The sequence below is a fragment of the Acanthochromis polyacanthus genome, chromosome 8 (assembly GCF_021347895.1).
Source record: "Acanthochromis polyacanthus isolate Apoly-LR-REF ecotype Palm Island chromosome 8, KAUST_Apoly_ChrSc, whole genome shotgun sequence".
Lineage (NCBI taxonomy): Eukaryota > Metazoa > Chordata > Actinopteri > Pomacentridae > Acanthochromis > Acanthochromis polyacanthus.
In genome coordinates, this window is record NC_067120.1 from 28503143 (window position 1) to 28525323 (window position 22181).

The window sequence follows — 22181 nt, forward strand, 5'->3', positions numbered from 1 at the left end:
CATGCAGTCGGGAGATAGGAGAAAGTTCCACAAAGTCAACTATCACTGCAGCCCTCCACCAGTCGGGGCTTTATGGCAGAGTGGCCCGACGGAAGCCTCTCCTCAGTGCAAGACACATGAAAGCCTGCATAGAGTTTGCCAAAAAACACATGAAGGACTCCCAGACTATGAGAAATAAGATTCTCTGGTCTGATGAGACCAAGATTGAACTTTTTGGTGTTAATTCTAAGCGGGCTTTCATGTGTCTTGCACTGAGGAGAGGCTTCCGTCGGACCACTCTGCCATAAAGCCCCAACTGGTGGAGGGCTGCAGTGATAGTTGACTTTGTGGAACTTTCTCCTATCTCCCGACTGCATCTCTGGAGCTCAGCCACAGTGATCTTTGGGTTCTTCTTTACCTTTCTCACCAAGGCTCTTCTCCCACCATTGCTCAGTTTGGCTGGACGGCCAGGTCAAGGAAGAGTTGTGGTCGTCCCAAACTTCTTCAATTTGAGGATTATGGAGGCCACTGTGCTCTTAGGAACCTTGAGTGCTGCAGAAATTCTTCTGTAACCTTGGCCAGATCTGTGCTTTGCCACAATTCTGTCTCTGAGCTCCTTGGGCAGTTCCTTCGACCTCATGATTCTCATTTGCTATGACATGCACTGTGAGCTGTAAGGTCTTATATAGACAGGTGTGTGCCTTTCCTAATCAAGTCCAATCAGTTTAATTAAACACAGCTGGACTCCAATAAAGAAGCAGAACCATCTCGAGGAGGATCAGAAGAAATGGACAGCATGTGAGTTAAATATGAATGTCGCTGCAAAGGGTCTGAATACTTCTGACCATGTAATATTTCAGTTTTTCTTTTTTAATAAATTTGCAAAAATTTCTACATTTCTGTTTTTTTCTGTCAAGCTGGGGTGCTGAGTGTACATTAATGAGAAGATTTTGGCAAATGGCTGCAATGACACAGAGAGTGAAAAATTTCAAGGGGTCTGAATACTTTCCGTACCCACTGTATTTACAGTGGCATCATTTCAAGAAGCTTGTGCAATGTCACAGCATTTATTTCTGTCCAGAGTTGCATTAATTTTCTACCAAGATCTTATATTGGTAATGAAGAGTCGTACCGCTGCGCAAAGTCTTCTCCAGCGCATCCCAAAGATTCTCAGTGGGGCTGAGGTCTGAACTGTGTTGAGGCCAACCCCAGAACCACTCAATTTCAATGTGAGCCCCATAAATCCTGGCATTGTCTCTACAGTTTTATCTGTACTTCTCAGTAAAAATTTAGGGTATTTATGTGTGTGCAAATTAAAATCTGACAGTTTAGATTTACTATAGTAAAAATACAGGTCCCATAGTCACAATGCAACAAATGTCAGTACACCAATATTTTTAATTCCACAATAAATGTCATGTCCCTAACACATATTGCCCCATATTATCACACTCCCACCTCCATGCTTTACTGTCAGAACTATGCTTTTGCTATGTAATTCTAGACAAGTTCCTGCAAACATGCTAGGTCTGAGTCAAACAAATTATTCTTTGACTCATCTGACCAAAAAAAGTGCAATTTGTAAGTGATCACTGGTGTACAGACTTTTGTTGCATTGAGTTTGTTCTTTGGGGCTTGTATTTATAAGGTAGTCTTTCTCAAGTATTTGTTTTTGATTGTAAGAGGTAGCACTCTACTGTTCACTCTAGAAATAATGCAGTTATTCAAAGGTAATGCAATTGAGAATCATTTAACAATTAAGTAATATTTCACTGGGATGTCCTCACTTCTGTTTTATTTCTTTGGTCCCAGCAACAATCTATTTTCAATGATACGGAATTCTGACCTGGCCCTACTACAATATAATTATCAGGTACTGCAGTTTCCATAAGGAATGTTTTATTTCCATTTTACAGGAAAGTACACATCTATTTCATTTCAGTTAAATATGAAAATTTACTACCAAGCAAGCACAAATATGAAATATTATCCATTTAGGACTTTGGGAATCTGTACATAAAAAACAATTAAACATATATTACAAATTAAATTTGCAACAATAAGTGTTTATTAATTTTAGGTGTAAATGGACCTCATAACAACATCATTATTTTCTCTTTAATCAGTATCAAATTATTGAAAAGACATTATGATTAAATTACTGGGAAAAAACAGACCATTAAAATAATTGTTTGTAAATATGTGTGTGTGTGCGTGTGTATGTGTGTGTGTGTGTGTGTGGTCAGGTGCTGGCTATACTTGTGAGGACCAAATGTCCCCACAACTGTAGGAAAACCGAAAACAATGTCACTTGTGGGGACCTCATTTCTGTCCCCACAAGTTTAAACAGTGTTTTCTTGGCCATGTTATTACTGAAAAAAGTAAAAGTGCAAAAACGTTTCTTTAGGGTTAGGCATTGTTTTGGTCTGGGTTAGGGTTAGGGTAAGGGTTAGGGGTTAGATATGAATGGGAGTCAATGGTATGTCCCCACAATGATAGAAAAACACAGTGTGTGTGTGTGTGTGTGTGTGTGTGTGTGTGTGTGTGTGTGTGTGTGTGTGTGTGTGTGTGTGTGTGTGTGTGTGTGCGTAAAGTGCATGTTAACAACTTTGGATTCCTGATCGTACTGTGCTGCAATTAGCCTAGCCGCGCTAGACCCAGGTCTGAAGACGCAAGGGTCTAGGAACTCTCGACAGGGAGGGAGGCGGGCTAAAAGGTTGTTTTTCAAATCACTCTGCAGCAATTGGGTAGGTATACAACCAATAAGCGCAATGAATAGGCTGACGTAGTTCCTAGAGCACCGGAAATCAGAGGATGCGGGAGTTCGGTGAAGCCTTATTTATCTTTCTTATCTTATCCTTTGTTTATCTTTCAAGTTGAATTTTAGCTTAAAATCGTTAAGGGCTGTGGCCAAAGCCGAGTTGAAAGATAACTGTTTATTGTGCGCAGCCATCTTCTTGTCTATCCTTGTTTCTATGGTTGTTTCCGGTTGTTTCTGTCAGAATCGTCGTGCCTCTGTCGTCACTTAGTTATGCCCGCCTTCTGACTCTACACTTCATGGTGATTTGTCGGCCAGTTTTAGGAGCATCCAACCTCGAGGCTTACTGAGGGTAACTAGACCCACCCTGGCAGAGAATTAAATTCGTTGCCGTGGGTTGTCTAGCGTGGCTCGGCTATGCTGCAAAAAGAGTTGCTATGTCATGATTATCAGACTGAACTACAGTTACAAAGGATCACTGGTTATTCTACAGAGCTCATCTGAAGCTGTTAAAAATTGCTCTCCATACAGAGTGGGAGTGATTTTCGAGGCCTCACCAGTTTTAACTGGTGGGCCATGAGGCAAGGCTATTTAAACAGATTAATTGTCTCTCTGGTGGATGACATTAAATTGACTGACTGTGCATGATTGTCTGTGGCCTTGATTGTACACCGATCTTAGTGCACAGTGGGGACAGTGAGAAATAGTGGATTCAATCAGGGATATTGATTGTTGGAAACACCGTGTTACATGGCATTCGGGGATCCCTGGTTTGACTTTGTTGTCATTTTGACTGATACGTCTTGAGCTAAAGCAAATGTAGGGACATAATTCACACATTAGATTAAAGGTTCCTTGAGTTATTCAGTCTGGGACTGTTTGCTGAAACTCACGAGTCACCAGCAAACCAAGCATGTAAAGTTAGCATCAGAAATTCTTGAAAAAAAGTCATTGGTTCATGCTAAAGCGAAGTTTTGGAACAGCTTGAAGTCTTGAACATGTCTGACTTGAAGCACCACACGACATGATCTAGCATGTCTCTGATTTACAGCTGGAAGAAAGCGTTCTGTTCTTGTTTGATCCTCTTTGGCTTTACAACTCATCCTTAAGTGATGGAGGGTATTCTTGGAACACTCCTTGATTAAAATCCTTATGACTGAATATGTCAGCTAAACATGATGCTACCCAATGTCTCTGGAGGAGGTTGTCCCCAGTTATTAACTTGGAACAGCTCAGATAAATCCATCTGTTGTTTCATAGAGCAGTCTGCGACCCTGAGCTGGTTTCTCATCCATGTGAGCGCACTCTGTCTGGTAGGTAGGCTGGGACAGTGTCCAAGGGTCCGACTGTCAGCAGTGGCTTATGAGAGTATTTTCTATCCAAACAGAGATGTAAGAAACAATCTGAGTAGTTTTTGCAGCACTGGCCATTTGTCTGGTTCCTCAGGAAGTTTTGAAGTCTACTTGTGCATCATTCAGATTCTCAGCAGTAGAAGATGTCACCCTCATTCTGAGGGTCCAGCATCACAGCAACTTTGGTCTCTAAAGAGACAGAAGGAGAAAGTATAAATTTAGCCAACACATGCCTACAAGAACTTACACTTACACTTTACAACTTAAGCTGTTTTTGTTCATATTAAACGAAGAAGAGAAAATCCAAATTTATGAGCTTTGGAAGTACAGGTAGATGAATTTTCTAAATCTTTGGGTATGACCAGACTAGCCGTTTGCCATTTCAAGTCTTCATGCTATATTAAGCTAACCACAGCCTGTCTGCAGCATCATATTTACTACACAGCCATGGCTGTAGTGTCCACCTGAATATTCCACTGTCAACTGGAAAATAATTAAGTCTATTCACCCAAAGTAAACCTTATTTAGCATTAGTGAGGGTTGCAGGGTACATTCTTTCCCTAATTTACTGATAAACGCCAAGTGAAGAAAGTGTTAACATTAGGACGGAATGTGTCAACTACCTATTTCGGGCTGATCTCCTCCTTTTCCTTTCTTCTTCTTCTTGTCTTTCTTCTCTTTAGGTTTAGCCAGTTGGAGCAGTTTGGTAGGGAGCTGGGACTCCTTCTCTGCTCCTTGAGGCTTACAGCTGGGGGCAGAGGAGAATGGGTTGAAGTTTTTGCCCATCCTCTTGGATCCAATGCGGAGGAAGTGTTCTTTAGTCGGGGCAGAAGATGAAAGCTCCACCTATAGTACATCCACAAATTGTGAGAGGACTCAGACAGCATCCTACTAAAATGCAATGAGCACATCGAATTGTTCCACTTTAGCTTTTTAAAGGAGGACTTTATGTTTTTTTTTTTTTTTTACCTCTTTCGGTGATTCTGCTACTTCTTTTGAATCCAGATCCAGAGACCCAGAGCTGTGGAACCTTAGGGAGTCTTCTAAAGTGGTGGAGGAAGTTGGTTGGTACCATTGAAGCTGCTCTGACTGGAAAGATTTAACAATGCATAGAGACATTAGATACATTTAATTGTGTTTAATTCCATCTTAACATATTGCCCATTAATGTGACTATTGTGACTCTATCGACCATTCTAACTTTGCAATCTTTACCTGAGATTTGAAAAAAATTCTGAGTTGCACATAACAGATTGCAAACAACATACACTACCAGTCAAAAGTTTGGTTCTCATTTTATGTTTTTTCTTTATTTTCATGACTATTTTGTTATGATCCTTGCTAAAGCCCCTGTCCTTCCCCCTCCTTCTCCCTCTTGTTCCGTCCTTCTCCCTCCTTCTCTCTGTATCTGCATCTGTCTTTATCTGCCTGTCCCTCTGTCTCTCTGTCTCTCTCTCTCGCTCTCTCTCCATTGTCTCTCTGCTCCCTGAATCTCCCAACTGCCTACAGTCTGCTTATTGCAGTGATGAGAATCAGTCTCAGTGATCAGTTCACCTGCCCACAATCACACCTTCTGCAATATATGCTCAGCTCTTTCATTCATTCTCCGCCAGATCCCCACATGTACTCAGTTCTCCCTCTGGATCCCCACTGGTCCCTGCCTTGTTTCCAGACTGTTATGTTCTGAGCCATTGCTTTTGGCCTGCCGGTTTTTGCAACACACTCGCTGGCCCGCTACTGCATGGACTACCATTGATCCCATTACCGTTTCTCCAACCCTGCACTCACTGGCCTGAACCCGTCATGCCCGCTGCCAGTTCAGCTCCGGCTCCTCTCACCTAGACCCTGGATTTCCAGAGTCTGCCTGCCCCGTTAGTTTAGCTCTTGATCAATTGTCGTGAGTATTATTTGTCTAGTGTAGTTATTTCTGCTTTAGTTTTTTGTAAGATTACCTTTGGAACTTGTTGAGTATTTTTGTAGGGTTTTTAGGATTGGCTTATTTTTTTGTATTAGATTTGGCTTGCTATCTGCCAGCTTAGTTTTATATTCTGTGAGTTTCCCATCTTGCTTAGTTTAATTTTAATCTGTAGTTTGCCTGCTTTCTTGTATGGACTTTGCTTTTGTAAATAAATTATTTTTTTATTCCGCCTCTGTATGTCGCCTCTGTCTGCGCTTGGGTTCTCTGTGGTAGCCATGTTGGTTCAGTGGGCCTTCAGTTTTGAATAAATCCCCAACAGTTTCACCACCATAGCACCCCTTCACCATCACACTTTTTCCTCCATGCTTCATGGTGTGAATCATGCATGTAGAGACCATCCATTCACCTTGTCTGTGTCACACAAAGACACTGCGGGTGGAACCAAAAATCGCAAATTTGGACTCATCAGACCAAAGCACAGGTTTCCACTGGTCCAATGTCCATTCCTTGTGTTTCTTGGCCCAAACAAATCTTTTCTGCTTGTTGCTTTTCCTTACTAGTGGTTTCTTAGCAGCTTTTCAACCATAACGGCCTAACTGGCTCTTCTGTACAGTTGATGTAGATATATGTCTGCTACTAGAAATGTGTCTGGGGTCTAATCTGGGTGCTTTTAACTTGTGATTTCTGAGGCTGGTGACTTGGATGAACTTATCCTCAACAGCAGAGGTGACTCTTGGACTTCCTTTCCTGAGGCAGTTCTCACGTGAGCCAGTTTCGTTGTAGCGCTTGATGGTTTTTGCGACTACACTTGGGGACACATTCAAAATTTTTCAAGTTTTTCAAACTGACTGAACTTCAGTTCTGAAAGCAACGATGGACTGTTGTTTCTCTTTACTTAGCTGATTGGTTCTTGCCAGCCATAATATGGATTTCAACTGTGTACCAACCTGACTTCTGCACAACACAACTGATGGTCCCAACCCCATTAAGAAGGCAAGAAATTCCACAAATTTACCTTGATAAGGCACACATGTGAAATGAAAACTATTTTATGTGACTACCTCATGGAGCTCATCCATGGAATGCCAAGAGTCTGCAAAGCAGTAATCAAAGCGAAGGGTGGATATTTGGAAAAATCTAAAATATTGAACATGTTTTGACTTTTTTCACACTTTTTTGTTTACTACATTCACTTCATTCATTGTTTTGATGCCTTCAATGAGAATCTACAATGTAAATAGTCATGAAAATAAAGAAAAAAACATTAAATGAGAAGGTATGTTCAAATTCTTGACTGGTAGTGTAATGGGGAAAAAGTGCAAGTTCCATGATTTTTTTCCCCTGAAGTAACACTTCCATATTGGATCTGATCAACTGATTTTACCACAGGCTTTTAAGGTTGCTGTAAACCTAAACTAAAATAATTTCACCTTCTACTTGTTTCTCTTTTGTGGCATTAATTTACTGTGCTATGCAAATGACACCCAGTTGTTTTTATCGGTGAAGTCTGAAGAAACAAATCAGTCAAACTTCAAGCAGGTCTACCCTAAATTAACAGTATTGCTGATTACTAACATAGTTTTTGATGTTTCTGTCATGGTTAATCTGCCAGTATGTGCAAGATTTTTGATCAAAATTATATCTTTAATGTTAAAATCTAATTATTGCTGTTATCATCAATTTTCAGATTTACTGTTTTACAAAAAAGCCGAAAAAATAGTAAAGCACATTAATATTCTTTGATTGAGATGCCATTGATGTGCTGTGCCTGTGACATGAGAGCGCAAAGCTGATGCAGAGAGACAACACGGAGCTTCCGATTCCCACACGTTTCATGCCTTTTTTCTTAAAATTTTACTCCTGGATAAGCAACGCCTGTAGTTTCACATCGTTTTGTACTCAAGAATGGCAAGCCTGTATATTAAAGCTCCACTCCAAGAAAGACACGTCTTGTCTTTGAGTCAAAAGTACTCATGATAGGGTAATACACGTTACTCGCAAGAACACAGCTCGATGTCACATCCAGGCAGCAGGTCAGAGAGTCAGAGGAGTGTCGTCTTGGAAAATAGGGCAGCGACTTACCGGAGAAAAGTTATTAGCTTAAGTTATAGTTAAATAGATAAATAGATTTTACAAGTTAAATAGACATTCGCAAAATATTGAGTTCCAGCTAACATTACGTAACATATGAGGTCCAGGAGCAAGAATGACATTAACCAAGTAAGATAAATATTAGTGGAAGGACACAATTAAAAAAATAAATCTATCTATTTAGAGGCTTTGTAATTAATTAATCACGACTGATTAACAAGGGCATAGAGGTAAAAAAAAAAAAAAAAGCGATAAATGCAGTGTTGTCTTCATTTTAAATGCCAAAAGGATTTTGCGGCTCCCGGTGGTTTCTTTTCTGTGTGAAACGGGTCGAAATGGCTCTTTGAGTGTTAAAGGTTGCTGACCCCTGGACTATGGAAAAGTACATAAAACAATGGCGCCAAGATTGCCAGCTGTTATCAGGGCCAAAGGACGAAACCGAAATATTAGGATTTCTGGTTAATATATGTGAATAAGGACTAGTTAGTCGTTCCAGTTTTTTATTTGCCTAATAAATAACAACATAATTTCTAGTATGAAACAAGATTTCTCAAATATTTGTGTTTTCTCATTTTTATGTCTAATAAATTTGTTTAGCACTGTAGCATAAGCAGGAAATCATACTATGATAGTAGAATTATAAGCACCCTGAAAAATGTCTCCTGTAAGTGGAAGGATTATTAGGCTTATTAATCAGAATTACTAAATCATACCAACCCTACTGCTGCCAACACCAGTGTGTGAACTGTGACTATTGTACTTTTTGGACTGCATGGTCCACACAGAGTCAGAGCAACCTGTGTGGGTGTACCAGGGAAGAGAAGCCAAACCTGTACATAAAGGTTCATTCCCCTGCCTGCAACATACATTGACTGTCTCTGGGGAAAATCTCTGACCTGGTCTCTTGCATACAGCCTCTCCGTGTCTCTCCTTAGCGCTTCCTGTTCTCTCTCCAGCCTCCTCTGTGCCTCTCTCAGCCTCTCCAGTTCTCTCTGATAATCTTCTTTCTTTCTTTGTAATCTCTCGGTTTCCACCATCAGCTCCTTATGCCTTCTCCTGGTCTCCTCCTCCTCCACCCTCAGCCTCTCCTCCCGTTCTGCCAGACCTTTCTCCTTTAACTCCCACGTCTTCTCCCTCTTTCTCTTCTCTTCCTGGTGTGCAACCTGCTGTTTCTGAAACAAACCACAAGGGGGTGTAGATATTATAGTAACGTGAAGACATTAAATTAGGTTAGACAAAACCAGATTAAAACGAGGAATGCATGATTATATTGCTACCATCACCTAAATTGGCCAATAAAGGCAGATAATGCCTGTCAGACTAAATGTTTCCAGTTTTGTATGAAAGTGTCAAACAGAAATAAAAATGAATATGGCATGTTATATATGAAAGTTGGAGTAGTGTTTTAAAGTAGTAGTAGTAGTAATTTTGTCCAGTATATGAGGAAGTGCATTGTAAGCCAGTGAGCCACCACAAGAGAGGTATGATAATGTTAATTTTTACTACAGGAGAGACCCAATGTGCTGCAGTTGGGTAGAAAAATACGTGCATTTATCAACTAGTCACATTAGTTGGAAAATACTAGCATATTGGACATTGAAAAGAATCCAATATCATAAATCCCTGATTCAACAAAAGTTAAGTGCACAGAGTCCTATAGATTGACATGATACAAACAGTGTCAGCTCACTGCAGTCACAACTTTGCCTGGAAATCCAGACTGACTTTATTTATGTATTAATATAATACAATAAAGGCAGTCTGGCATTGTGATGATAGGAGACGATTTCAAAAAGGAGGGGCTAACGAACGCAGCTTGAACGAGAAAGAACCAATCAGCGTAACACGGATGTGACGCACAAACAAATCGACCTTGAAGTCCATGTATCCAAACAACAATGGCATGCAGCCGAGAAAGCGTCGCGGTGAATGATTACTGCAGTTTTTGTCACAAAAATCTGCGGAATACATGGGGTACTCTCAAGTACAACACTTATTTTTGAAAAGGCTACGCAAACAAAAGACTCCTTCCGAACGATTAGCGTGATAGGAATAACTTTAAATCGGAGCCAACCAAGTCGTGCGTATGTGTAAAAGTTGCTTCAATTTACTCACACGTTGGAACGGGATTTTCCTCTGTACAAACAATGGCAAGAAGGCGAAAGTAACGAGCCATCCACTGCCTCCTCATCGTCGGAAACGTCAAGTGAAAAGAGGCAACGACTAACGCCATCCAAAACGCCAAGAGACCACAAAAAGATTCGCTTTGCCCCCCCCCTCCTCCGGCATCATCTTCGAGGCGAAGCATTACCAAGATAGCTGAAGTTGAACACTTGCATAAACAATATGTAGGCTTGCTGGGTGGTGTGGCATGCAGGATTGCGTCGGGTCAAATCCAGCTCATTCAAAACAGAAGAAAGAGCGGTGGTAAAAGATCGATGTGTTTGCGGTCGCCATCTTTGAATGTTTTGTTTGGTTACAGGAGGTGCGCAGGTGTTGTAATGGGTAATCCAGGCGCTGAAGATGACGCAGCATTAACTCCCACCTCCCATGCTATGATTGGTCGTACCAAACTTTCCCGGGAGGGAAACACGATTCAATTCGCCCAGTGCCAAACTGACTCTCCTGTATCTCCTAACATGGAGATAGGAGATTACACTGAGATTCAGTTTGGATTTTCCAAGCTAGTCTCAACTGATAATGTGAAAGCAGACAAAGTGCAGAGAAAGCAGCAGTGAAAGCAAACCTGCAAGCTGGCCACCTCCTGTCTTTGTCTCTCCAGACTCCTGTGCTTCTCCTGCTCAGTGAGGGAGGAAGGGCGGGAAGAAGATGAGGTTGAGAGTGAGGAGGATGACGAGTGTCTGGAGGAGTTGGTGGCGAACCGGTCATTCAGGGCCTGCCGCTGATCCTCGATGAATGAGTCCTGCTTGACCACCACTGCCTAGAGGTAGGAAAATATAGTTTGAAATGAATAATAATGAAACAAAAACAAAACAAAACAAAAAGAAACAACCTGACTGTACTAACTGTAGACAACATGTAAGTGTGCCTCTAATACCTGCAGTGAAATCAGCAGGTCATGAAGATGTGTCACACTGTGCAGGACCTGCTAGAGAGACAAGACATTTAAATTATATTTAGTAAAGGTGGTTTTGGAAGACAGAGAATTCATTCGAGATGAACAAATTCAATTTCAATTTAAAAAAGATAACATGAGTCCTGTTTTCTCAAAACAATGATGCCAACAATCTGTTTTCATTTCCACTCTCTGTCATGATGTGAATAGACAACATTTCAACAGAGGTGTGAGAATCCTTAAATTAGATGAGGAATCAGACAAAATAGACCAAAGTGAAATCATTGAAGAGTAACAGTGAAAAGGTTTATTTCTATGACCTGGTGCAAATGTGTTACCTGTAATGAATTTTGCAGAACAAAGTGATTTTGATGAAGTATTATGATTATTTTTCCAATTAATGGCTCCAATTAATGGTGTAAATTATTATGTACACTTATGGTTGAATAATAGCTTCATAACATAAATTTGATCACATAATGGCAAAAACATAAAAAAGTGTTTGTGTTCATAGCACAGTCTTAATTCTGCAGTGTTCCAATTACAAAACCCACACACTTACTTCATTGCTTCTCTTTAGCAGCATCTGCAGACTGGTGGTGGTACCCTGAGGGACACATACACTTAATGTTAACACTTTCAGCATATCTAACATCCACACAATTATACTAATACATAATGCCAGAAGTCAGAGGATCAGAAAGGTCTGACCCAAATTTGTGTTTGTTCATCCACCAAATAGTGTGTTAAGGATTTTGTTAGGTGTTAAGTCTTAAGTCTCAATGAAGTGCAGTACTGTTGAAAGGTTTCATACAGTCAATTAAAAAAAAATAAATTAATGAATAATCTTAAATTCATTAGCTGATACAAAATGCAGTGAAAAGAAAAAAAGTCAAATCTCCATTTAGTATGACCACTTTTTGCCATAAGAACCAGCTCCCCTCAGTATACCTACACCAGTTTTCAAGATAGTTGCAAGTAAGCTGCTTTGACAACTTTTCAGAGTTTTTCTGTGGATTCCGGCTGTCACAAAAGCTGTCAAGTGAATTGCAAGAGAACTTCTGAAATTTCACTAGTTTCCTAATGGAGTAATTAATTCTTTGTCCTTTGTTTATCTCGGAGTTGATCAAAAAGTTCTGAGATAGTTTGTGACAGGCACGTGTACACTACCAGTTAAGTTTTAGAATGCCCCAATTTTCCCAGTTCTTTATTGAAATTCAAGTAGCTCAAGTCCAATGAATAGCTTGAAATGGTACAAAAGTAAGTAGTGAACTACCAGAGGTTAAAGAAAGGTAAGGTTACCCAAAAGTGAAAACTAATGTACATTTTAGAATTTCACAAAAAAGGCCTTTCTCAGGGAACAAGAAATGGGTTAACAACTTAAAGCTGTTCTTTTCTGTTCAGGCATCCCAACTTTTCTTGATTACTTACAACCCCACTTGTCTGAAAAAAAATAGTGTTGGAACACACCGTGGAGTGACTTTGTGATCACCTCTTGTACATTGGCAGTGACTATCAAAAGAGACTTGGTAACCTAATGTCCTCAAAGATAGTGCATTTGGCAAACATGTACTGTACGGAAACAGATGCACCTTTTTCAACAAGCTGTCTGACTCAGTCCTGCGGAGGTCCGGTGACTCATCTCCCTCTTCCTTCTCGCCATCTAACGTGGAAGAAGTAGAAGTGAGTCAGGTTTGACGCAGTAGGTTATTATCGACCAACAAGTGGGATAAAGCTGCAGTCATGTTTGTAGGTAAAACTGTTCCTCAAAAGAAACTGAATAACAGTGATGAATGAGAAATGAATGTATCACACTTACATGTGTGATTTAAGGGACAGGCGCATGTGTCTTACTTTTGCTGCTGTTCATCTGATGACTATCAAAGCCTCCAAATGTTTCAGCTCGCCTAGGCAGGCAGACTGGTCCCACACTGCCCCCTGTCACACCAACTGGAATGCTGCAATCTGCTCCACCAACACCACAGCTGACTAAAGCATGCAGGGTCTCCACTGATAGAAACAGAAAATATTGTACAAATATCATCTCTGGTGAACACACATAATATAATATGACTTGAGAACCCTGCTAACCTTCTCTTAGGGCATTATTTATGATTGGCTCTCCCTTTGTGACATCATCGGGTGTGACCATGAATAACATTCGCTCCCTGACTGATGAGTTTGTATCCTCAGGGGCCGGATTGCAGTCACCCAACTCCCTGAAGATGTGGACCTTCTCCTCCAATAAAGAGATGATCTGCTCATCTTTTCTTCGTAGAAGTTCTGGAATAAAAGACCAATGAATGCATGAGCAACATTAATGCAAAGACATTAGCTGTCCAATGAAAGAGAATATGATACGTAATTTCACCTCGAATCTCCTTTGCTCTATTCTCCTGCTGCTTTCTGTCTTCTTCTGTCTCACTGGGAACTCCCTCGTCCTCGTTTTTCTCCCTGTCAGCACACAAATACAATCTGAGTGTGATGTTCAGATGTTATGCAGGTCAGATTTCCATTCAAACAAATTCAAGAAATCTGAGATAAAAAAAACACTGCCATTCAATGACATCAAAGGAACTTCTCAAATGCTTCATTGCATCATGCCCAGCATCATAGACATTATCTACCAGGAGAACATGTTCTTTCTATTCAAATATGTGCATGCACACACGCATACCTCTGTTACAAAATACGCAATTTCAACAGAATCATGAATCACGCTCCTTCTTTTTGTCTCCATCTTTTGACTCATTGTGAAAAACATCTGTGCCAACTCAAAAAATAAGCAGATTCTCAAATGATTAATACATATGAATAATAAGGCCTCATACATATAGCCTAGACTGTAAACAGAATGTGATCAACACTCTGTATCTGCTTGCTCTGGAGTGTGCAGACCACAACTGTCATTGACTCCCTTTATATCTGCGCTCCTAAGTGTCAAGTGAAAATCAGAACATTTTTCAATATAACTTACAGTTGAGGACAAAATTATTAGCCCCCATAAGAAAATCAAGCTTTTTTCAAAATTTTTCCCAAGTGCTTTTAAACAGAGTAATGTCTTTTTGACACAAAATTTCCTAACCTATTACTTATATTCAAGAATCTAATACAGATTTACTGTGCACTCAGAAACAAAGTCATTTTGCATAAACCAAATATTACCAGGGTCAAAATTATTAGCCCCCTTAGAATTTTACAGTTGTGAGCAGTGGAGTGTGACAATGGTTGCTGACAGCTACATGTACTGTTGGTTAGCTTTGACCTAGAATGTTCTAGGTACCTCTGTGCACTGTGTGCAGTAGACCATAGCTTAGCAGAGGCATATATAAGGGGGAGCTCCTGAGACTACAGCACTTCTTCTTCTGTGACCAGTGTTTGAGCTGCCAATTGTAGAACCATCATGCCGAAAGCAAAATAAATTAGTTTAGACTTGAGAAAAAGAATTGTTGATGCTCACAAAGCAGGAGAAGGATATACAAAGCTATGTAAGTGTTTCCAAGTTCCAAGGACTGCAGTGAGGAGCATCATCAAGAATTACAAAGAGCTTCACACAGTGAAAAATAAGACTGGCAGAGGTAGGAAGCGAAAGATTTCCAAGAGGTTAGAAAGAAAGCTAGTAAGAGATGCGTCCAAAAATCCCAGAACATCAGTCAAGGCAATAGTAAATGATTTGGCCACGTCTGGAATTAAAGTCTCGAAGAAGACAGTCACTAGAGTCCACACAGAAATGGACTGCGAGGTTGCAGACCAAGAAAAACCCCACTTCTACAGAAAAGACACCTCAAGGCCAGACTGCAGTTTGCTAAAGACAACATGGAGAAGGATGATGCATACAGGGATGTTGCCTATGTCTGGAGAAAGAAGGGAGAGGCATATAATCCAAAGAACACCATTCCCACAGTGAAACATGGTGGGGGGAGCATAATGCTGTGGGGTTGCTTCAGTACCTCAGGAACTGGGAATCTGGTCAAGGTGGAAGGGATCATGAAGAAAGAACAATATGAGAAAATCTTGAAAGAAAATCTGAAGGAGTCTGCAACAAAATTGGGCTTGGGTCGTCGTTTTGTCTTCCAACATGACAACGACCCAAAACATACTTCCATACTGGTGAAGACCTACCTCCAGAGGGCCAAAGTGAATTTCATGGACTGGCCTGCCCAAAGCCCGGACTTGAATCCGATAGAAAATTTGTGGGATGAACTGAAGACTAGAGTCCATGCTAGAAGACCATCAAATCTGATGGAACTAGAAAGATTTGCCAAAGAAGAATGGGCTAAAATTCCTCAGGAGGTGTGTCAGAAGCTTCTCCAGAACTACCACAAGCGACTACAGGCTGTTATCAACCAGAAAGGATACACAATTGACTATTAAAATCAGTGGGGCTAATAATTTTGACCTTGGTGAATTTTTAGTTTTGTAAAATTACATTTCTGTGTCTGAAATAAAAAAATGTAAGCCTCCAAAATAAAGCAATTATGTTTAAAAATATTGTGTTAAAATTTCTTTGTTCTGTAACAAGTGCTTGTAATATAGTTGAAAAGGAATAGAATTTTCCTATGGGGGGCTAATAATTTTGTCCTCAACTGTATATTTTTAAGCTGTGGCTGTTTGCCTGAGGGTCTAATCCTCAGTCTGCCTTTCTACCCTCCTCTGCTGTCTCCCTGTAAGCAACTAGTGACTCACAGGTGATTGGCTGATTGATCGTGGACAACACATACGCACGCACGCACGCACACAAACACACGCACACACTACCTTATGTATAATTATAGTGGGACATATCAACTGACAAAAACTACATTGACATGCGCCAAATTCAGAAGGCCTTGAATGTTATTGGTCTAATTCTTTTGCGTTTGAGTTGTGTTTTAAGTTGTATGATTTTTTGTAAAATTGTGATTCTGAACTAAATTTTGAACAAAATTTGGTTGGGAAAAAGTGTACCTAATCTCATTTCCTTCTCACAATTTCAACTCTACATGAACAATTTATGCAAAATAAATGTGGGCATTTTTGTCCATCAGCAATCTGTAATGTTATTGTGTGCTCTGTCAGCAATACAAACAGCATCTAACAGCAGACAAATCAGCACAGCTGTTACTAATGATATTAACAAAGTCTTCATACATGTTCTAACATTTTCTAACATGTTCTAACACGTAACAGACGAATATCATCTTAACTTCTTGTTTGGTGTTCTTCCACATCTATTGGCTTTAACTTCTAAATAAGAGTCTTTCGCAGGTTACAGTGGTAGGATGCATTATGGTATACTACATTATCAAAATAAAGGATTTGAAATGTTACAAAAGGCTTGCCAACCACTCTGAAATATGTTGATTTTTCAAATTTAACACACTATCTCGTGGCTTCTCCTTGTACTAGACTGTCAAATTATGAAATCTGGTTTGAGAAGTATAATTTTCTGAAAATTTCTCAATTTCATAGCCTCGTGGAAATAGTGATATTTACAGGGAGGCAAAAAGGTTCTTTTAAGTATGCTATACTTTCACAGTAGAAGGTTAGCAGTGTCAAAAGTCCTGATCAGCACATGTAAAAATATGCAGACTTTTCAATATAAAATGTACTTTAATTTAATACCTTGTGCATAATTATTGTCACGCCCCTCTTGCTCCAACGAGCTGGCTCATCAGCCGAATGACTTACGGCTGTGTGGAGCAACACAGCCAGTGCAAACTACCAATCAACGCAGTATAAAGCCTGGCTCCGCCGACAGCTCCAGTGCCGGTTCATTGTCTCATTCTCCATGCCATGCTGACACCCTGCATATTAGATGCTGTTCTCCGCCTCACGCACGACGGCTGTCTGGACTCTGGTTCAATTTGGATTATCTCGCCTGCTTTTCACCACAGAATTCCTCCATCTGCTCATGATCCGCCCGCTCCCCACCTCATTTCCCGATCCCCTGGACACATGTGTGAGTCTCCTCTCCCCTGTTAGTTTAGTTTCATTTAGTTTTCACCTCGGCCATCTGGCCCGCCCTTAGTTTAGTGTAATTAGTATAGTTTAGCCCCCCTGTTCTGTTTAGTGTCTGTGCCTCCCGTATGGAGAGCTTTTGTGTTTTGTTTCATTATTAAAACCCTATTCATTTATCTACCTGCCTGTCTGTTTGCCTGCTGCTTGGGTTCACCCGCCCCGTTGCGTGACAATTATAGCAGGACCTGTCAACCAGCAGAAGCTACATTAGCACATTCAAAATTTCTTTAAAAAATTTCTAGTTTTGCTTTGAGTCCGTAAATCCATATAATATATCTATCCTGGGAATATAATTAAGCTTAAGCATGTCAAATAGGACATACATTATTATGTAATCAGCTGCATTGTTTGTTATGTTCATTGTAATCGTCAGGTAATATATTTTCAGTGGTTCCAGGCATTAAAATAAAGAACACAAGGGTGATCTAATCATTTTTTCCATTACTGTATAAGTCTTTTGTAGGCACTTGAAGGTGTCAAGAGACTAAGTAGTTATAATTTGAACCAACAAGCCCTCAAACTCATACAACCACACAGGTCGTATGTACGTGCCCCTGAATACGACCCTGAGAGGCGTATTTAGGTTAGCACCCCTACGGGGGACAGGAGGGCATTACGGGATTTAATTTGCAAAACGGCTTTGCCCTCGTGAAACGGCTTTTCCCTCACTTTCGCAAGACGGGTTTAGGGTTATGGTTATGGTTATGGTTATGGTTAAGGTTAGTGTTAGGTCAAAGTTTGTTCATGGTGACGTTTCAGCTGAGACACCGGAGTGTCGATATTTACTCAACCGCTAGACGTTCGCTTAACTTCAAAACGTAACACTCGGTCGTAATAAGTCGTGTACAGACGACCTACGTGGTTGTTTTTTCAAGGAGGACAGTCTCATTTGAACAGTTAAGTGATTCCACAGACTGGGTGCAGCCAAGGAAGAGGCACGGTCACCTCTGAGTCTGGATCTGAGAACTTTAAGGACCATCTGATTGGTCGACTTCAGCGCTAAAACTGAAGCATGGACATATAAAAGCTTAGATAAATAAGAAGGTGTCAACCCATTTAACACCTTAAAAACAAGCAATAAAACTCTTAAAAACAATTTCTGAAGTAGACAGGAAGCCAGTGGAGCGAAGCTGCTGTTTCTTTGTCCCTGTTTAGAAGCTAGGCAGCAGCACTTTGTACCAGCTGGAGGCAACGAGAGACATCTGATCAAGACTGACATACAGAAAGTGGTAGTAGTCTAGCCTAGATGTGTAAAAAGCATGTATGGACTCTCTCAGAGTCAGTGGGGGACTGATCGGGTTTCCACTTTGACCAAACAGCCTAAATGAAAGAATTTGCTTTGGACAACAGGCCTGGTTTGTTTGTCAAATTTAAAAGCACTGCAAAAATAACACAAATTTTGAAGACGGTCGATTACAGACATCAGACGGCCAAGAGCACTGATGCAGTCATTAACTGGTCTGAACAGCTAAAAACAACAATCTGTTTTGGCTGAAATGAACTGGCAGTTTTGGGTGTAATGGGTAGGTAAATCTGCACATCTGCAAAACAATAAAAGGAAATATTATGTTCTTTAAAGAGAAAGAAAGAAGAACTGCACCCGTATTGGCGCAGTGGAAGGAGCACTTTGTGGAACTCCTGAACCCGGTAAACATGTCCTCTGCTGAGGAGAGGAGCTGAAAATTCAGGGGAATCTTGTCCATATCCGTGGCAAAAGTTGCCAAGGTAGTTAAGAAAGCTCCTTAGTGGCTAGGTGTGGACGAGATCCACCTCAAGATGCTGAAGGCTTTGGACATTGTTGGACTGTCACATCTCTACAATGTTGCGTGGGCATTGGATACGGTGCCTGTGGAATGGCAGACTGGGGTGGTGGTCACCATTTTCAAAAAGAGGGACCAGAGAGTGTGTTCCAAGGGTATCACACTTCTCAGCCTACCTGACAAAGCTTATTCAAGGATGCTGGAAGGGAGGCTCCGACCGATTGTTGAACCTTGGATTCAGTAGGAGCAATGGGGATTCCATCCTGGTTGTGGAAAGGTGGGATCAGCTCTTTACTCGTGTGGAGCTGCTGAAGGGGTCATGGGAGCTCGACCTGCCCAGTCCACATGTGTTTTGTGGATGTGGAGAAGGCCTAGACCGTGTCGGCCGAGGGGCTCCGTGGGGAAGTACTGTGGGAGTGCGGGGCAATCGGGCTCGCTGATACGAGCCTTCAGTCCCTGTACATCACAGTAAGAGCTGTACCGCAGATAAAGTCAGACTCATTCCTGTAGGTGTTGGACTCCGCCAGGGTGCCCCATGGTCTCCAATCCTGTTTGTGGTGTTCATGGACGGGATCTCAAGGCGCAGCTGTGGTGAGGAGGGTGTCCAGTTTGGGGACCTCAGGACTACATCTGCTGCTTTTGGCAGATGATGTGGTCCCTGTTGGCTTCCTCAGATCATGACCTTCAGCATGGCACTGGAGCGGTTTGCAGAGCAAAGCGGCAGGGATCTAAGACCATGGTTCTCTGCAGGAAACCAGTAGATTGCTCCTCCAGGTTGGGAGGGAGTTGCTTCCCCCTAACGAGGGAGTTTAAGTATCTCAGGATGCTTGCTCACAAGTGATGGGAAAATGGCGGCGTGAGATGGACAAGCAAATTGGTGCAGCAAGCAAACCATAATGCGGGCGTTGCACTGAACCGTCATGATGAAGAAGGAGGTGAGCCATAGGACAAAGCTCTTCAAGTTTACCAGTCCATCTACATTCCAACCCTCACTTATGATCATGAGCTCTGTGTAGTGACCGAAGAAACAAGATTATCCGCGCATCTTGTTCAAGTGCGCTGAAAATGAGCGTCCTCCGCAGAGTGGCTTGGGCTCAGCCTCAGAGATATGGTGAGAAGCTCGCACATCTGAAGGGAGCTGGAAGTAGAGCTGCTGCTTCTCCGCAATTGAAAGGAGCCAGTTTGAGGTGGTTTGGACATCTGATTTGGATGCCTCTGGGGAGGCTTCTTGTGAAGGTTTTCTGAAAACACGTCCACACTGGGAGGAGATAGCGGGCAGACGCCAGAAACTCGCTGCAGGGACTGATGCCTGGGAATCCCCAGAAAGAGCTGGAAAATGGTTGCTGGGGGAAGGCCACATCTGAAATGACCTGCTTTGTCTGCTACCTCCACAACCCAGCCCCAGATAAGCGAAAGAAAATGGATGGATGGATGGTGCTTGCCAGGACAGGATTCACAGAGGAAAGAAACCACAGCTTGCTCAAGAGATGAGCTCAGGCCTTCACCACCAGACCGATTTTCTCCAATATGTGACAGAGCCTTGAAGTGATTAGAGAGTGAGACTGGAAGTGAGATAGCTTTTCTGTCTGCTCTGGACACTCTGTCCATGATTGCTAAGTGGTGGGTGTGAAGCAAGAGGATGGCCATAGGCAGGAGAGATCCTGGAAGGGCGCAGAGAGAGAAGCAATCCGTCTCAACTGCTCGTGGGGCCACCTCCATAGACCTGGCCAAGCAGGGCATCTTTTGTTCCTGACACCAACTGCTGCACTTGATGTAACTGAGTGTGCCTTTCACAGGTGGAGCTCTATAGCCACCAAAAGCAGTGTTTTCTCACAAAATGGAACCTCCCAAACTGGTGCACCAAACTATAATTTTCAAGATAGAAGATGCTAGTCATCCATGTCTAAAACTCAGTCCTTTTTTGTTTCCAGTTTTTATATGCTGTAACTTTGTTAAACAGCTCTGTGTATTTTTCAATTTCAACAAGTACTTTTTTTCCCACTATTAAAGCTACGACAGATGACATTACTATCATAGCAGAGGAGATGAAGTAGTGGTGGTACAATGGCTGCTACGTTTCACTTTGAGACAAAATACTGCTTCATCTTTCAGAGCTAATGCATGCTTATGCATGAAATTAGGACAATGGCATATGTTGGCATGTCAGTGTTGCCAGTGCTATCCTTTTCAATAAGAATGGAAACATTGTGGTGGTATGTGTGTGTGTTGTGTGCGTAAGTGTGTGTGTGGTGTGTGTGTGTGTGTGTGTGTGTGTGTTGTGTGTGTGTGTGTGTGTGTGTGTGTTGTACTTGGTTTCTGCTATTCCGGTGGGGACTTTGACCTGACTATTTGCTATAAAGGTGGGGACTTGTCTTACAGTGGGGACCTAAAATGAGGACCCCACGGGTGGCAACACCGTTTTCTTGGCCATATTGTTGTTAATAAAAAATGTAAAAGTGCAAAAACGTTTGTTTAGGGTTAGGCATTGATTTGGTGATGGTTAAAGGTTAGGGTTAGGGTAAGGGTTAGGAGTTAGATATGAATGGGAATCAATGGTAAGTCCCCACCGGTATAGAAAAACAAACGTGTGTGTGTGTGTGTGTGTGTGTGTGTGTGTGTGTGTGTGTGTGTGTGTGTGTGTGTGTGTGTGTGTGTGTGTGTGTGTGTGACCTTACATGCTGTGCATGGCTTCCTGTATAATAGCCTTCCATGTGTTGCGCTCCTCCTTGCTGCTGGCTAATACCTCCACCATTTCTGGTTTCTCTGTGCCAGCTGTGATCAGAAACAGACCTGCAGGAAACACTCTCTGATTATTTCATTATGAAAAACAACATATGGGATATTAACAGGTCAAAATCTCGATTTTCACTGGAGGGGTCCTTTGAATGTTAACCAGGGGGCTGTAATACCGTTACAGAAAGTGAGAAAAGACTAACCTCTTTCCTCATTGCCATTCTCTGGACTATAAGATTCTGTAAAGAGCATGACCGTGGGACGGCTGGGTCCTAAGAAAAAGGGTCCAAATCACGTTGGATTTTCATTAAAATAAATGTGGATGGGCTGTGTACATCAGTTAGACCAGACATTAAAACCATTTGCCAAAATTGTGTCTATTGGCTTAAATGTCAAAACAGCTCTGACATTCCTGAATGCACTGCTCACCAATGAAGCAAAGGCATTATTTCTGGTCTTTTTCCTGAAGAAATACCAACACATCAGATAGGAGAAGGGAATTGACTTCTGCAAC

At 41.5% G+C, this 22181-nt stretch overlaps 1 protein-coding gene across 1 annotated transcript; it reads right to left on the reverse strand.

Moving 5' to 3' along the window:
* Positions 1-1861: 1861 nt before the first annotated feature.
* LOC127535062 (A-kinase anchor protein 13-like) lies at positions 1862-21744 on the reverse strand. The gene is made up of 12 exons (XM_051951927.1): positions 21610-21744; positions 13546-13628; positions 13266-13457; positions 13029-13184; positions 12767-12837; positions 11737-11781; positions 11157-11204; positions 10845-11039; positions 8995-9270; positions 5059-5178; positions 4713-4935; positions 1862-4278 (listed from the first exon to the last, which is right to left on the reverse strand). The coding sequence occupies exons 1-12, from the start codon at positions 21684-21686 to the stop codon at positions 4220-4222; spliced, it is 1545 nt and encodes a 514-aa protein (XP_051807887.1). The 5' UTR covers positions 21687-21744; the 3' UTR covers positions 1862-4219.
* Between the last annotated feature and the right edge of the window lie 437 nt (positions 21745-22181).

Excerpts from the sequence above, each read along its gene's own strand:
- LOC127535062 (XM_051951927.1), bottom strand. The coding sequence starts at position 21,686 with ATGGTGGAGGTATTAGCCAGCAGCAAGGAGGAGCGCAACACATGGAAG. Across the intron at positions 9,271-10,844 it reads AGGAGGTGGCCAGCTTGCAG|AAACAGCAGGTTGCACACCA; the intron begins GTTTGCTTTCAC and ends GGTTTGTTTCAG. Across the intron at positions 5,179-8,994 it reads GGCTGTATGCAAGAGACCAG|TCAGAGCAGCTTCAATGGTA; the intron begins GTCAGAGATTTT and ends AAATCTTTCCAG.